The sequence below is a fragment of the Orcinus orca genome, chromosome 12 (genome assembly GCF_937001465.1).
Source record: "Orcinus orca chromosome 12, mOrcOrc1.1, whole genome shotgun sequence".
NCBI classification, from domain to species: Eukaryota; Metazoa; Chordata; class Mammalia; order Artiodactyla; family Delphinidae; genus Orcinus; species Orcinus orca.
Genome location: NC_064570.1, coordinates 48,563,163 through 48,581,739, shown reverse-complemented (window position 1 = coordinate 48,581,739; position 18,577 = coordinate 48,563,163). Strand labels below are relative to the sequence as shown.

The 18,577-nt window shown below is 38.8% G+C and overlaps 1 protein-coding gene across 2 annotated transcripts in view; it reads right to left on the bottom strand.

Moving 5' to 3' along the window:
* Nucleotides 1-713: 713 nt before the first annotated feature.
* Nucleotides 714-18,577, bottom strand: part of METTL24 (methyltransferase like 24) — a 109,390-nt gene continuing 91,526 nt past the window's right edge. For both annotated transcript variants that reach the window (XM_033418663.2, XM_004264726.3), the window contains exon 5: nucleotides 714-2,506. In XM_033418663.2, coding sequence (XP_033274554.2) covers nucleotides 2,192-2,506 — 315 coding nt within the window. In that variant the 3' untranslated portion in view covers nucleotides 714-2,191. The remainder of the gene's footprint in view (nucleotides 2,507-18,577) is intronic.

Genomic DNA, 18,577 nt, shown 5'->3' with positions numbered 1-18,577 from the left:
GCTGAGGTTAAAAAACCCTGGCCCACACAATAAACATAATAATTCTAGAGGCAGGGAAACCATAGCAACAGTCAGAATATTCATCACAAATTTCAAACTCTCCATGAAGGGAATGAAGGACAGTCTTAGAAAAAATATCATAAAATAAGTACAAATAACAATTGAACAGGCTGCCTAGTAGGTGGGTGTGGGTGGGTGTGTTTGGGATTTATTTTGAGTTTGTCTTTATTTTTTTCTTAACAGTACTTCCATTCTTGCTCAGATATATATAGTGTGATGAAGTCAATGTTCTGCACCACCAATCCAGAATCAATGGTAACCTGTCCTGTACAAAGGGGGCTTTCAGTAATGCCATTAATCTTCAATCCCATGAGTTAAAAATCTTGGTATGAGTGTGAATACATCTAAAACCTAGTCACACTAGATACTTAGGATTAGTATACTTCATACCTTGGTATATAAGAAGGGTTAAAAATTTTAATGTATAAAAAGATCTGTGTTTACTTTAGTGTATAAAATTTTTATTAAAAAATGAAAGACAATCTGTGATATAATCCAAACAGGACTGAAGTTAACTTTGTTTTGGAGGCTACACCATGCAAACTAACAGTAAAAACCACTTTTGAGTTTGATAAACTTTTTGTACTTTTGAAATACCTAGGGACATTGAAAGCAACTAAACTGTTATTTCAAATCAAAGTTATTCAAGCTGGTCCTCTCACTTCAGTGACTTTTATTAGTGTACTATAAGTTTTAATATAAAAAACCTCATTTATATTTTAAAAAATCATCACTACTAATTCAGAAAGTCTTATTCCCTTTTGAACCCAAGTTAGTAAGATGATATAACTCTATTGTATTTTGGTTTCTCACCTGAGGAATGGTATTTTCAAACCACTGCAAAAAGCAAAAAGCCAACCCAGGGCATGTCTAGGGTGGAAGGAGGTAAAACGATGGGGAGAAGGAATCGAGGTCTAGTAGTAATCAGTACTTTATGCTCTCCCAAAATTCCTTAAATGAACAGTGTATGTATTCCTGCTCTCTTGGGATATAAAAAATACCAGAAGATGTACTTAATTTATAATAAGATAATAATTTGATTTATTTTTATACTATTTAATTAATTTATTTGAAATAGGATTTTTGAAAATCATTTGTAGGGGGAAATGTCTAATCCTCTAAATAGAAATGATAGAGATTGTTTGAACTACTGAGAACATGCATTATCTGCTTAATTAAAAAATATATACAAAAAAGGATTGGTATTACCAAAACACACTGTACCTGTCCCGGGAAAGAGAGAGACTCTGGCCCTCAGGCCACAGGCTTACAATGAATGCCAACTGGCAGCAAGGAAAAACTTAATCTTGGAGATAATAAAAAAAAAAAAAAGATTTGACACCATAGGCAAGTCAGAGGTTGAGAAATCAGGTTTGAAGACACCCAAGTTCTGCTTTGTGTTTAGTTTCATAGGAACAGAGGGGATTTAAGGCTGAGCATGAAAAGAATCCTGAGTTGAATAACTTGATACTCTAGTCTTTTAAACGCAGTTACAGAATTTGGTGTGTGTGAGTTCCCAGAAACCAGAATCAGTGGTTCTTATAAAGTCACAGCATGGCCTCAACAAAAACTGAGGAAGAATAATTGAAATCTACAAGGCTGTAAAGAATGTTATTGACACAGTGAACAAGAAAATCCTAGGAAAAGGTGAGTTAACATCAAATGAAAGGCCCTATTTTAAACAGCAGGCTACACATTTAAGGATCTCATCAACCCAGTAAAAACAGAAATGTGAAATAATTTCTTTTTCATGGTGGTAAATTCATGGATTACAGATACATAATTAATTTTAGGGAAAACTGAGATAAGTGTGGGATTATCTTCCAAGCTGAAATGAAAGAGGACAAGCATCCCCACTCTGTCAGAGGCAGACAGGCAAAGAGCCGGGGTTTGGGCAGATGGAGATTGACTACTGTGGCACTCCTGTGTCCATCCCCTCAGCAAGTGTTAACTGTTCCCCTACCATGTGCGAGATGCCAGGCTACGTGTACTACAAAGGCAATAACACAATCCCTGCCTCAAGCAGGTCACAGGCTAGTGGGAGACTGGACAAGTAAACCAGAATAACTAGAATCATGGACATGATCCATGCTGCAAATATTTCCTTGAGTTGTTGATGAGCTCCTGCATCCTATTTCCATCTTGTATTCACCCAACTCAGAGTATAACAGCTACTCGCATTGAAAATATCTTTCTTCAGGAATAGCTGAGGTTTAGATAAATCTTTGTAACTGTGAAAAAGCCTGAAATCCTGTAGTTCTAACTCTTTGAGGAGGCTGTACCAGAACCGCACAACACTGCTGTCACTGCCACTGACCTCAAACCCGGGCCAGTGGAGATGGATCTCAAAGATGAGCTGTCCAATTTGTTCAAGGACATCTTCCAGAATAAGATTTTCCAAAACTTTCCATTCTGCGCTTTCCAGATCTGCTTTGAGAACATCAATCTGTAACAAAATGATGAAATGAGATTAGCAGAGTCAATAAACATTGTTAAAAATACCACTGATATCAGAAGCATCACTGTGTAGCTACCTTCCAAGAAAGCAGAATTTTTCAAATTTTAGAGTTAGAAGTCTTTTTCAAATGGTCACTTATGACATGAATTCCTAACCTCACACCACACCAAATGTTAATATACAAATAATGAAATACCAGTCCGAAATCATGATGGACCTTCTTACTCTCTGCCCAGTGGGAATGGATGTCCAAGAAGGAGATGCTGGAGCATGTATATCACAAAGCACCATGTCCACAGCCTCTCCCCAGCAACCTATATGCTGCTCAGAGGAACCCAGCCATGTCCTGGCAGAATGGTAGCCTGCAGGGAGGGACTGACAAAGGGCCACTGCCTACAGGAACCATCTCAAAAAACCTTACCCCCCCACCAACTTCATCAGGATTGGAAGCCAGGGAAAGAGTTCTCAGGTATCTGAATTCTGGACTTGAAAAAGAAAATTATTAACATTATTCCATGATTGCTTTAAAAAGTATATACCAGTACAGTGTTCTAAAAAAATTTCTAATAAAACCATTCTCTGTTCATTTAATGAATACACGTTCACATTCCAGGTGAAATGGAACATAGGAAGAAGAGTAGGATGGGAGAGATTTTGCAATTAATCAAGCTACGAGAAGCAGCTCCTTTCTGCTGACTTTGCACAAAATCCGTTAGAATAGCAGAATACCAAATACTTCCAGAAAGCAATGAAAGCTAATTACTTTGCTCCTGGCACTATGCTAAGTGCTTCACCTCGCAATATTCATTTACTCCTTCATTTACTCCTCTCAACAATTCTACAGCGGTGTATCCCTATTTAAAGCTGAGAAAACCAGACTCAGAGATTAATCCATCCTCAGTCACATAGCTTGAGAGACAGTGGTGAACTCTGAACTGAGTCTGTCTACATGGCCCATGTTCTTAACCACGACATGATGTTGAATTCCCATAAACCACAAGAGGAAAAATGGTAACTCAGAGTTCCTAAAAGGCTTTGGTTTGGAAAATAAGGAGCGGGAGTAAGGGTCAGTGAGTACAAGTATTGTACAGTGAGTACAAGTATTGTACAAGTATTGTTATCAGCATCGCCATTTTACACTGGAAAGCAGAGCACCTTCCAGCTTAAAGAATCACTTTCCACATACATTATCTCAGCAAAACAGCCCTATCGGTACGCAAGGATTTGGTAAAAATGACTTTTCTGCTGCCAAGAAATGGAGGGAGAAGTTAAAGGGGATAATTTGACCACACAGAGGAAGGCTGGCACATTCAGACACAAACGGGAATAATCAACATGCAGGGAATCACTGCAATAGAGCAAAGCCTATAGTTCCAAGAGGTGACAGCAAAACCCTAAACAGCTCTTCAGGAAGCTGCTAACTGAAGTCACCAAAATCCTACCCATGAAAGTGAAGTATCTTTGACTTTTCAGAAGGATGAATAAGAACCAAGGCCAATCCTGCCCCAGCCTCTCCTTTCTCTCAGTGCATGTCTATTTGACAAGCTTCTCATTTGCAGCTGAGATGTGAGGCTCTCAGTGAATGGTAAAATTCCTTGTGTCATTTCAGAGTTGACTGGAGGAGATGCATAGAATTCAGATATAATTGATCCAAGAAAATGGCCTTTGCCCGGCATACTGAGACCCTGCAGGAGAGACTTTCACTCACTTGCCTTGGATAGTACCTCCTGGTCCACCAGAGAAAGAGTGATAGTAACAACCCCAAGAATATCAGGAGGCCTTAGAAAAGGCTAGATATCCATAAACCAGATTTTTTGTTGTTGTTGTTGTTCAATGCTTCCAAAATCAAAGGGAAAAGTTTAAAGAAACAAAAGCAACTTTCTTTTCTAAAAGGAAGCGAGCAAAGGCAGGTTTCATGTGAACATATACAAGGCTGAAATAATTCTTGTGAACTGGACACAATAGAGTTAATTCACTCTTTTCTTATCTCTGCTGCCCTGGAGCATCCTTGGCTTTGTTTAATCTTCAAAGTTTTAAGCAGAATATTCCTGAATTAGGGTAATTAGGCTGCCAAAAGAAATACTAAATCAAAACTTCACAGAATTTTTTAACTTATACAGAAAATATTCAAAATCAACATTTGTTGTGTCAGTTACATAGTCAAGAATATCTTAGGTTTCTTACAGGTTCATTTTTTACTATGGCTTTCTGTGAGTTTGGATATACTGAATGTGATCAATAAATCAAAGTATTAGAGGGGCAGAGTAAACTTAATCAGCCTAAAATTGGCCTAAAAATTATATTGGTGAAGTGTAGAAGAATATACTTAACATATTTTTTCAATCATATTTTTAAAACAAGCCATCAATCAGAAGTTATGAGCAACTGGACTAGAGCCCGCAAGCCACAACTACTGAGCCCGCATGCCACAACTAATGAAGCCCACGCGCCTACAGCCCGTGCTCCCCAACAAGAGAAGCCAGCCCAGTGAAAAGCCCACGCACTGCAACAAAGAATAGCCCCCGCTCGCCGCAACTGGAGAAAGCCCGCGCACAGCAACGAAGACCCAACACAGCCAAAAATAAATAAATAAATTTATATAAAAGAAGCTATGCGCAACTGGAAAAAAACAAATTATTAGGCTAATTCATAGCAAATACATGCTTTCTTTAGAAATGCAATTTTCATTTACAAAATGCTATTCCAACTAAAGAGCAAAAAGTATTTCAAACATGACCACACTCCCCCACCCGCTTTTGAATCCAGTGACTGAAAATTCTCCACTTCAATCAGAATTATAAAGGTTGATCTAAATCATGCAGCCCAGGGGTAGTACAGCACTGAGGAAGACATAGCTCTTTCCTATCTTCCAGCCTTAGCGCACAGACAGCCAAATGCGGTGAATAAAACACGGTTTTCTCTTCCAGTGTGCTTTTTCTATTTCTTGCATTCCAGAATGTTCTATTACCACAGCTATTTTGCAAGTGTAATTTCTATTATTACTGCGTAATGCACCCAATATTATTGTTATTATAAGGTGCTAAACATCTCTGAATAAGGTATGCCACTCTTAAGATTCTAATATCAGCTTTCAACAATTATGGCACTAAAAATCATGCAAATTACTATATCGGAATAATCAAGTGTCAATCCTAATACAGTTAGGTTAAATCAGGTTTCTTGAGAAAAACAACTAAATGTTAGCTCTCTGTAAACTCTGGAATAACTGAGGACATATTCTCAAAGGAAGTAGATGAAGCAACCTATTTGGTATAAAATCAGAGGCATTAAAGTAGTCCTCCCATCAAAGTTATCTCCTTTTCCTTGTGCCTGAAATATATAATAAATCACCTTTTATAGAACTTTTTGAGGAAATGAGAATTTTAATTTTAACTGGATTAAGATGTGAGGCCACCTGGCAGCTTCCTCTTCATGGGCACAGTTTATTCTGTGTTCATCCACCCAGAAATGCAGAGATGAGAGGAAAGGAGGGTAAGGTGCACTGGCATGGGTATTAGTTTGCTAGGACTGCTGTAACAAAGTACCACAGATTGTGTGGCTTCAGAAACAGAAATGTGTTGTCTCATTTCTGGAGGCTAGATGTCCAAAATCAAGGTGTCCAACACTGTTGGTTCCTCTGAGAGCTATGAAGGATACTCTGTTTCATGCCTCTCTCCTAGCTCCTAGTGGTCTGCTGGCAATCTTTAGCATTCCTTGGTTTCTTCATCTCTCTGATCTATGTCTTCATCTTTATACAATGTTATTCCTGTGTATGTGTCCAAATTTCCCCTCTTTATAAGGACACCAATCATATTGGATTAGGGACCCACCCCCATCATTATGACCTCATTTAAACTAATTACGTCTGGCTTGACTCTGACTCTATTTCCAGTTATGATCACATTCTGAGGAACCAGGGGTTGTGACTTCAACATATGTGTTTTGGGAGGACACAACAGTGTTTGAAGTAACTACTGCTATAGAGCTTTGGCAAGTATGTGTCAGGAGCCAGTTTTCTGGGGCCAGTGCCCAGGGAAAGTGTCCTGTACCAGAGATCCAAGGGCAAGCAACTACCTGAGGGAATTATGGATGTTGTCCTGATGGTCCCCTACATCAGCCAACACTGACAGCTCCAATCTTGCTAAATGTCAAACCCAAGGCAGATCAACAAGCCTCCAAAGCCAATTAAAACCATCATCATGAAACCCCTTTGCTTCATTCCCTGGGTCTTTCTTGGCCACACAACCAGGCCCAGCAGGTGTGGCTCCTGTTTGGCACCCTCCTGTTCCCTAGCCCATCCCTCTCCCTCCTCTGGAACTCCTTCAGGCAGTCAGTGTCCTCATGCCTACAGCTCCCCACCTGAGCCTTTTCCCCTTTGAGGGGGTTCTCCAGCAGGATAGGAAGATTTTGTTACATGCCTGCTAACTTTCAAGAGGGCAAAAGTGGAAGCTGCAACACCAGCATCATTTCTGCTGCATTCTATTGGCCAAAGCAAACCACGAGGCTAGCCCAGATTCAAGGGGAGATGAAATAGATGCCACTCTTGAGGGGAGGAGTGGCATACACAGAAACGAGGAGATAGTCATTGTTCACAGCCATGTCTGCAGATAATTGACCCCAATGATTGAAAACAATATTATTTTATATACAAATCCATGAATGAACTACAGTATTACCATAGACATGAGCCTTAAATGAACACAAGCAACACTCCAGGAAAAATGAATAATAAAGCCTTTATTCATCAGAATATTATTAAAGAAGGGACATTAGGGTATTCCCTGGCAGTCCAGTGGTTAGGACTCCGTGCTTTCACTGCTGAGGGCCCGGGTTCAATCCCTGGTTGGGGAACTAAGATCTCACAAGCCTCGTGGTGCAGCCAAAAAAAAAAGAAGGGACATTAATTAAAACATGGTATTTTCTGTTACATCTGGCTTTCCTTGGAAGTTGACAGAGAACATGGGATATCCAATGGATTAAAGATGACTAATAAAGAAAATTCTGAAAAGAACAAGTAAACATGTATAAGTCCTAGATATATTAGTCTACTAGGGCTCCTATAACAAAATACCACAGACTGAGTGACTTAACAACAGAAATTTGTTTTCTCACAGTTCTGGAGGCTGGAAGTCCTAGATCAAAGTGTCAATAGGCTTGGTTTCTCCTAAGGTCCCTCTTCGTGGCTTGCTGAAGGCTGCTTCCTCACTGTGCTCACATGGCCTTTCCTCTGTATGAGCACTCCTGGTATCCCTTCCTCTTCTTATAAGGACACCAGTCCTATTGGATCAGGGACCACTCTTACAACTTCATTTTAACCTTAATTACCTCCTTAAAGGCTCTATGACCAAACACAATCATATTGAGGGTAAGTGCTTCAATTTGTGAATTTGGGGAGGACACAATTCAGTCCATAACAGATATAAAACAGGTATTTTTGCTGTACTTTATTTAGAGGCAACCAGTATCTCTGCACGAAGAGTTTTAAAATACATCCCTGTTACTGCTATGGCAGCCCGGTTGCTGGAGAGGGCCAGCGGTTCTTCCTGCATAGCTAATGGCTACTCCAGTTCTGGGTAGTAAAAATGTGAGCCATCTAATTAATTGAAGGTAAGTCATAGACACTGTGGCAGATTTTATTTTCCAAAGGTGGTCTCACCATTAATGCCCATTTCACATGCTTTTCTACAATATGGCCTTGATCTTCCTCCCATCAAGAGATGAAGTTGATGTCCCCTCCCCAGGGATAGCTTCTTGGGATGCAACCTACACAGTCACACCAGGCCCTGCACTTAAAAGGGCTCAACACTTGGTTTAATGCTCTGTTGTCACTGACTTGAATTTCTTAATACGTTTTGAACAAAAGACCCTACACTTTCACTTTGTACTCAGCCCCACAAATTCTGTATCCTGTCCTGTTATCCTCCCCCTGAATCTTGATGGGCTTGTGACTAGGGACTACTAAAGTCTGGTAGAAGTGACTCTAGGTGACATTCAAGCACAGGCCATAAAGGTGATGCAGCTTCTCCTTTGTTCACTGGTACTCTTTCTCTTGAAAACTTTAGCCAACATGCAAGGTGCCCAAGTGCCCTGAGGCCACCATGCTATGAGTCCAAACTAGCCCTTGCAGAGAGACCATACGAAGAGACTCAATCAATATGAAGAGAGTGATGCCTGACTGACCCCAGTTGCTCCAGCCAGCATCTGACTGCAACCCGATAAGAGATCCTGAGCCAGAACTGCCCAGAAAAGCCCTTCCCAAACACTGACCCCCAGAAACTGGGAGAGATAATAAAATGATCAATTGCTGGTGTTTTAAGAAACTTTAAGTTTTGAGGGTGACTCATTATGTGACAGGAAATAACTACAACAGAGACCAAGTGCTGTTTATGCAAGTCTTCTTTTGAAACATTACAAGTTACTTGTATAGTGTCAAATACTATATTTTCCAAAGCTATGACTTCTAGAAATTAATGTATATTTAACCAAAGATATTTTCTTATTAAAAAACCAATACATAGTCATTATTTAAAAATTAAGGCTACAGATAAGCAAAAAGAAAAAGAATTAAAATACACATCATCTAGAGTTTAAAAACAATTCATTTGAACACCTGGTATATTTCTTGTTAAACATTTTTCTTTGTCTTAAACACACACACATACACACCCCACAGATTACAGCCTACATGGGCATAATTCAAATACACATGTTGTTTATAAAATTAGAATTATACTGTTTTAAAATCTGCTTTTTAATGTAACAGGCCATGAATATTTTTCCAGGCCAATAAATTTTCATCTAAAACGTTCTCTCAAATAGCATCCTTGGGAGCTTTCATAAGAATGTGATGGAGGTGAGTAAGGCCCCTGCAGGAGTGAGGGAGATGTGGAGGAGGCCCCAGACCTTCTGCCTCGATTCAACAGGAGCAGCTCCCCTTTTCCCTCTTTTATATGCTTGGAATCCCTTGTAAATTTTTGCTTAAGAAAGAGCTTTCCTGCCTAAGAAAAAAAGAATTTGGAAGCCTCCAGCTATAATTGTTTTTTTAACAATTTTTATATTGGTTTAATTTACTTAACCAAATTCCCCTTCTGATGGTCATTTAGGTTCTTTCCAACTGGATGATGTTACAAACTGACATGTTCAACCAACTTGCAGCTAAATATTTAAGTGTGTTTGATTCCTTCCTTAGAAGAAGAACACTCCCAGAAACAGAGTAGCAGGTTCAAAGCATAGGCACAGTTTACACCTTTAATAATTTTACTAACCAGCAACCCCTTCCTGTCCCTGCTCTTGAGAAACTGAGGACAAACCAGGTTGCCCTAAGGTGGGAAGCATGGGCAGGCAGACCACAGAAGGCTCCTCCACTGTTATCAGCCCAGTCTACACTCGCTTGTTTTCTTACCCTGAAGCCACATGACACTCTGGAGCATTCCTAAACAGACCTATACTTTTATGTCCCAGTGATTCTCTAGATAAGACAAAAACCATTTAAAGAAAGAGAAAACAAGACAAATCAATTTTAACTAAGTACATGTTAAACTGTTTTTATATAACTTTTTATTTTAAACATTTTAATAAAAAAATGCTTTATCTATTGTTCTATATTAAATCTTTAAAAGAAGATAGATTCTTTTTCCACCCAGAAAATGTGTATTAAAGCTTCAAACTGGCATTACCATCCCTCATAAAGCTAATTAATCATTATATTAGGCAAAATCCCTGGCTAAGAGCCAAAACTACATAACACCAATAAAATGTCAATATTAACCATACAGCTTATCAATCGACTAACACAGAACAAGGGATTTCCCATTCATACCAGAATTGACCTGCAAACACAGCTGCTTGCCTCACTATGGGCAGTCTGGTTCTGAGGCAAAAATCAGACACTACGTATATGGCATTTACAGATATATCTCACATTTTGTAAAAGATAGATTCCTGAAAAAGTGTGGAAATTGATTTTTGTAATTAGGCTCTATTTTTAAAATTATTATTTATTTCACCACTCATTGAGTTATTTATAAATATTTTTAAATTAATTTCTCAGCAATTACTTAGCACCCCAACAATACATGCTGCATTCATTCTCCATATTCACCGTGGTTTAGGTCAATATTCAATCATAATTTTAAAATTATTTTATCAATACAACTTCTTCCTGGCTTTTAGTTTAATTATGAAAAGTTGTTATTTAATGATTGAAGCAAGGTAAATCCAGGCTTTTATATACTGTCTGCTTAAAGCAAGATATATCTGCACCTACAAAATTAAAAGCTGAACACATTAGAAAGAGGATCTTGTTTTTGTAGAAAAATACAAGAAATTTATCTTAAGTGAAGAAGAGGATTAAAAGTCTCCTTAAAAGCCTTAAACTTCAAACACACTAAATCAGGCCCAATTATCATTGTTGGCTGGCAGAAATGTAACATTACAGGATTTTTGCTACCACTACAGAAAGGGGGAGATAAGACTTGCCCTGCATAGTATGGGAAATATGAAGGGTCACTCTAAGCTAATGTAGGAGCAATTCTGAACTAATAATAAAAGAAAATGATTTGTATGTAGTAATCGGCTCACAGAAGTGACCTCTGCAAGGAGCAACACTCTGTAAATGAATTTTAAAGGAATTAAGGGAAACATTTACAAACACTTTTTTCTTCTGCCAAATCTCTAGCCTATTCCAAAGGAGTTAACCTGAAGCTGCCGGGCAAGAACATTCTGGGCTGGGTGAGGTCATATAACATGTAACCCCAGAAACCTAGGTCAGAGACAGGAAATGGGTGAGCTGGTGACAAGTCAAGAAGTCAGCAGGGCTACAGGTGACATGCAACAGCAAGGAACCAAGCAGTGCAAATTTAGGCAGGATTGAGGTGGCAGCAAGGGACCTGGCCCAGGGCAGAGTCAGGCAGCACCAAGGACAGCACCAGGCAACTGCTTTAATTTCCATCAGCACAAAAAGTTCTATTGGACAGTGCTGCTCAGAGTATCACATGCATCAGAATCAGCTGGAGGGCTTGTGAACACACAGGTTCTGATTCAGTGGATCTGGAGTGGGGCCTGAGTATTTACATTTTTACCAGGAGCCCAGCTGATGGTGATGTTACTGGTCCAAGGATGACACTTTGAGAACCACTGGGCCACACATCGGACTTGGCCGATGACACTGGGTGAGCTTTTCATGGTGTGTTTGCAAAGAACTCAGCCTCAGCACAGGCTGGGTTCTCCCCCTTCTCATAAGCAGATGCAGAAAGTATCTACGCACTGGTAGGGACTTCCCTGGTGGTCCAGTGGTAAAGAATCCATCTTCCAATGCAGGGGACATGGGTTCAACCCCTGGTTGGGGAACTAAGATCCCACATGCCGTGGGGCAACTAAGCCCACATGCCACAACTACTGAGCTTGTGCACCTCAACAAGAGAGTCCACGTGCCACAAACTACAGAGCCCATGCACTCTAGACCCTGCACACCACAACTACAGAGCACACACGCCCTGGAGCCCGCATGCCACAACTAGAGAGAAGCCAGCACGCCACAACAAAGAGCCCGCGCCACAACGAAAGATCCCACATGCCTCAAGGAAGACCCCGAGTGCTGCAACTAAGACCCAATGCAGCCAAAAAAGAAAAAAAAAACGGGAGAGAGAAAGAAAGTATCTACACACTGGTCATCTTTGGCTTGGAAGGTATATGGTGGGCTTCCAACACCAGATGTTTTCTTTACTAGGATACAGTTAGGTCAGGGTTTCCTAAACATATCACCAAGGTGTTGATAAGGCTTGTACTCCTTGACTGTGTACAGAAAAATGTGTGTTTATTTCCATGAGCACTTTTCTAAGAAAATTCTAGTCTCTGGGACCTTGGCTCTGGGGCCAATTGCCTTATCACATGGGTCTAGGGCACTCAACCACTGCGTCACCAGGGAAGCCCCCAGTCAACCTAATTTTAAATACATTCAACATATTCTAGTATTCTTAGCTGCTAATAAAGAGTGGTGTCCCTGTTGAAAAATTTATTTAGAATTGAAATCTTCTGTGAAGAAGTAGTTAGTGGCAGTGAAACAGACCAGGAATCCATGCCTGCTGGAAATTAACTTATTCAGCACTTCCTGAATTGGTAAGCAACTTTCTAATTCTGGAATTACTACTCTTCCTCTAGATTCCCTATATATTTCTTTCTGGCCTCCTCCTCCTTTGCTCCAAAACCATAGCATTTCCTCTCCTTCCAGAATTCTTATGACCACCACATTGCACTCTCCCTTCCTCTCTTAACGCATAAATTTACAATGCATTAACAAAATGGATCTGCAAAATACACCTGGTCAGTTCTTTTAGCCTGAAAAATCTAGGTTTGAGTCATCATGTTAATGAAGTTAGTACTATTCTTGATCTGTTCTATACATCTGAAATTCTAGTATATGCTTAAGAAGCCAGATACTGACTTATTATCTTGACCATTCAATGAAATCTACACATTTGTATATTTTTATTGAAAGCACAGATGCTTTCTCTTGAAGAATCAAAGCAAAACTCAGTCAGTCCTGAACTGGAGCAAGAAAATAAAGATATCTTTAGTCTTATAACGCTCTCATAATAACATTCACTTTAGGCAATTTTAAGTTGAATGTGTCAAGTCTTTCACCTGCAAAACAAATGTAACTTATAATTGGGGTATATCCAGGTTTTGTGAAGCTTGAAGCTTATTTAATTTGAGGACCCTTTTTAAGAAAAAGAATATAAAATTACAAATACAGAATTAGGTAAAATCACTTCTGCTTATAATCAAGACATATGTACAAGTCCCAACTCAAGAGAAAAGAGGATTAAATGATAGCAAACTATAAACAGATGTATGGCTAAAAGCCAGAAAATAAGGGAAAAAATAAAAAGAGTTTTTTAAAAACCTACAAGAAAAAAATTCAAGCAGTACCAGTTTTGAACCTCCTGTTAAATTTATGTAGCAATTTCAATGAGGGGAGAAAAACTTTATACACAGAAATATCAGTGCCGACTATCACATATGGAAATTATCAATAAAATACCCAAAGAAATCTGCTAGATATTCAGACACAGCTTGTATCTAAAGCCTCATCTTAGGGAAAATGTTAAGACAATGATGGAGAAATAACCACTCATTGGTTCTCACTGGATATTACTTAAAAGTCCCTAACATTTGCTCTAGATGCGCCATCCCTCAGAACATACCTTTTTATCTTATACCTACTGGTAATAAAAAAAAAAAATTAATAGCCTACTTTAATCAAGCACTTGCTATATGCCCACTCAAGCAGCATGCTAAGCACTTTTCATTCAATGCCCCAATTCATCTCCCAACAAACAAATGAGGTGTTTAATTATCCTCATGCTACAGATGGGCTAACTGAGGCCTAGGTAGGTCACACAACTTGCAAGAGGTGAAGCCAAAGCCAAACCCAAGTAGTTTCCATAGAAACCTGAGATTCAGAGAAGTTAATCAACCAACCCAGGTCACACAGCTATTAAGTGGTAGAATCAGGAAATCTAACTGGGTCTGACATCAAAACAGACGTTCTGAACACCATATTTTTATATCCTCAGAATGTTAAGGAAACCAAGCACAAAATATGATATTGTGGAGGGTTTCTGGATTTACAGTTCCCTTTGCAAAAATGACAGACAGGTGGAAAGCAAATATGAAGTGTTTATTAACCTAATACATCTTTGTTGAGCTCCTAGCATGTGTATGGCCCCCTTGCTGCCATTCTTGGGGGTAAAAGGTAGCAATTAGGCCTGGCTTTAGACAAAACACCCACATTTTAGCAGTTGTATCAATAGCTTATTTTATCATTGGAACTAGTGCCCTCTCCCCTTTGTTCCACGTACTTTTTCTAGAATAATAACATTGTCACTATATTCATTTCATAACTTTTGTATGACCAAAAGGCATAACTTGGGGCTGAGACATTTTCTTTACCAAGTCATGTTTTATAAAGTTCCATACAAAGTAATATAAATACATAATAATAAGAAAACCACCATTTGCATCTGTGGAGGCTGGAACAACAGACACAAGACTTGTGTCCCTTAGCTAAAGAGGGGTTTCCTCCCGCTAATTCATCCCCTCCACACCAAAAATGGATTATGTATTCCCTTTAATTCCTAATTTCAGATTCAGGTCCAACCAGAAAGGGCCAGGTCTATAGCCAACACCATGTCATGTGTTAAATTGTCCAAAAAAAAAATTATTTGAACCCTAGCATACCAAGAAACAAATATATGACATTCCATCCACCTCAGGCCTCTCCATTCCCTAAAGGGCAATAATTTGGGATGCTGTTTGTTTGTTTCTGTTTATAAAAATAAGACACGAATTTGTTAAAAATTGGGAAAGTACAAAAAGATATAGAGAAGAAGGAAAAAACTGTTTAAAATCCCAGTCCCAAGTGGAAATAACTATTAACATTTTGGTTATATTTCTTGTAGTATTTTATCTACCTTAGAAAATAATTGAGATCAAACAGTACATATAATTCTGAAATCTCTTTCTAATGGGGAGTTTTTGCTTTGCTTGTTTTTTCACTTTAAAAGGTCATCTGCTTAATACTCATGTACGGAGCCCTTTTTTACAGGCAAAGAGCATTTCAACAGCTTGACTGGAACATTCTAGAGACATCTGAAAACAGGCCAAGCTTTTCTTAGACATAATTCAGTAGGCTGTCCTGGGACTTTCTGCTCCATAGAAGTGAAGATGCGCCCTCACAATTTACCCTCCATAGAGTTACGTGACAAGATGGGAACTGACCTTCCTGAAAAATAAGAGTTGTCATTCTATTTTCATGCTAACATGAATTTAGTGAGAAATTTGTATTTTTTCATGTTTTACAACATCTACTGATTTACACCTGGCACTCTCTGAATTACACAAGCAGGAAAGATTGCAAATTCAGAAGAAAGGAAGCACATATGGAGAAGTGGAGGAGTCATTTAAACATTTATCAAGATAAAAGTGTGCAAGAGCCTCATTCGTTTGACAAGGAAGAGGTGAAAGAAGAGGGTGTGAAGGAGGAGGAGGGGGGAGAGGAGACTCAGCTTCATCCTCCAACTGCCCTGTGCCTTGTAGAGGACTTCTGGTTGAGATTTCTCCTTTCCAACAGCCCTAAAACCTTTCTTATTCCTCAGTCTCACAGCAAGTAGAATGGCTGCCCAACAGTTAAGGTGAAAAGATTCCTTTACTACTTTGTTTGCTATGAATTGACGTGTGGACATTTGGCAGATGATCACCTGAAAATCACCCAAATCTATACACTTCTAACTGAATCAAAGAGATCAATACATATAATAGATTTTTTTTAAGCCTGTGTGTTGGCCCAGAACAGAGAGAGTGGAGGTAATCATGAAAGTTTTATGGGTTGTCAGCCAAGGACTTCATCATCTTGCTTGATTTCAGTGGTAGCTGTTTTTATAATTTTTAAATTGAGGTTCCCAGGATTCTCTATCCTCTTATTCATCTTCCTTTATTTTTTAAAAGAATTGCTGATGCCTGGGAGGTTTCAGCCATGAGGCAATGCAGTTTTATTGGAGCTAGAGGAGTTTTCCAAATGGCATCTTTTCAATAGAAACAAAAGGAAGGATGTCGTTTCCCTAACGTGCATACACCCACTTGTGGAGCTTGGCGGCCAGTCCGTTGTTAACCTGTCACCACGAACAACACCTTCCCTATATTTCAGGGAGTGAGTGGTTTCAGGCAGACATATTTCAGGCACCAAGGTTAGCTCTGAATCATGTTAAGTAGAATGACAGCCTACTGGCTACTTCCCTGAATAATGTAGTAATAACACATAAACTTCTTGGAAAGCCAAAACTCTTACAAGACATTTTACTTAGCAAGTTTAAATTCTTTCAGTTACTAGTGACCTCATACCAGTGTTTTCCATAAATGTCTAAATGGAGATAAATGTGTTCTAATTGTCTTGTTTCTTATGAGAGGAGGAAAAGCAGTACCATCTTGGTTCTTCTGAAGTGAGTTGCCAAATTTAGTTGAGTTCCTTACTAACTGGATGTTTAAAGAATTCATGCCAAAAACAGCTTCTTAATGTCTTTAGTTAAGAGCATACATCTTTAATTTGTTGTTTCAAAAAACTGAGCGTGGTGTACTGTATCAGATGCGAGCTTATTGATCTATGTGCTAGAAATTGTCAACCAGATACACATTTGAAATTGAAAAAAAAATTAACAGGGAAGGATTAAAAGGAGTTCATAGTTTATTGTAAAAAGTCTATATAGCCTATATATTTTTTGAAGTCAGTTCTCAGTTATCTATGGGGTAATTTCAAAACCCACATTCAAAAAGCAGTTAGACATGTACACTTCATAGCTAAATATCAAATATTTATTTTTAGTTATATACAATTTGGATTAACCAGATCCCTGGAGGAAAATAATAAATTGTTGACAGTGCACAACCAGCTTTCATTATTTGTGGGTAATGTGACTTATTTCTATTTTCTTCATAGACAAAACCCAGTTCAAATTTGTTTATAGCAAGCCCCAGAGCAACTTTAAATGTTTTAGTAATGAATATTTCTTTTAAAATGAATTCTTAAATAGTTTTAAAATGTTTCATGCTGTAGCTTTAATTTTTATTTTATTTATTTATTAACATCTTTATTGGAGTATAATTGCTTTACAATGGTGTGTTAGTTTCCGCTTTATAACAAAGTGAACCAGTTATACATATACATTATGTCCCCATATCTCTTCCCTCTTGCGTCTCCCTCCCTCCCACCCTCCCTATCCCACCCCTCTAGGTGGTCACAAAGCACCGAGCTGATCTCCCTGTGCTATGCGGCTGTTTCCCACTAGCTATCTACCTTACGTTTGGTAGTGTATATGTGTCCATGCCTCTCTCTCACTTTGTCACAGCTTACCCTTCCTCCTCCCCATATCCTCAAGTCCATTCTCTAGTACGTCTGTGTCTTTATTCCCGTCTTACCCCTAGGTTCTTCATGACATTTTTTTTTCTTAGATTCCATATATATGTGTTAGCATACAGTATTTGTCTTTCTCTTTCTGACTTTGTAGCTTTAATTTTTTATTGCAGTAGGATTTGACTTTTTTTTCAAAAATAAATTTGTTTTATTAAAACGGTTGTAAAAATGCAACTGGGACAGAAATGTATAAAACAAAAAGTAAAAGTACCTTATTCCTGCCCACATTTTAAATTTTGGTAGAGATTGATAGATGTAATAGCTATTGCTAAAATGCCAAGGCTGACTGATAGCACCTTCACCAACACTGGCTCTTATCAATCTTTTTAGTACTTGCTTGCCCAATATTTCTAATGAACTATGCCTTCTCTCAAGAGTTCACAGCCTTGAATTGTCCACCTTCCACAATGTTTCCAGAATTATCTACCTAATTTTAAACCTAATTACAGTAAGTCCCCTACACACGAACGAGTTCCGTTCCAAGAGCATGTTCGTAAGTCCCATGTGTTTCTAAGTTCAACAACGTTAGCCTAGGTACCCAACTAACACAATCAGCTATACAATACTGTACTGTAATAGGTTTATAATACTTTTCACATAAATAATATGTAAAAAAAAAGACACAAAAAATAAAGAAAACAATTTTAATCTTACAGTACAGTGCCTTGAAAAGTACAGTAATACAGTACAACACCTGGCATACAGGGGCTGGCACTGAGTGAACAGGCAAGAAGAGTTACTGGCTGGAGGAGGGAGAGGAGGTGGGAGATGGTAGAGCTGAAGGATCATCAGCAATAGAAGATGGAGGGCAAGCTGCAGTTTCACTCACGCCTGACGTTGACTGCACGGTTCTGGTTCCTTGCTGGATTCAATTCTATCTACCCTCTTAATAAAATGATCCAGCGATGTCTGGGTAGTAGCTCTTTTCTTCTCATCATAGATGACACTGTAGCACTGGATTGCATTCTGAACGGCCGCTGCAACCTTCACGTACTGTTCTATGTTTGGGTCCTATGCCTCAAAAACTAACAGAGCCTCCTCAAATAAAGACAATCCCCTTGCCATTTCCTGTGTCATGAATCTCTTCAGTTCTT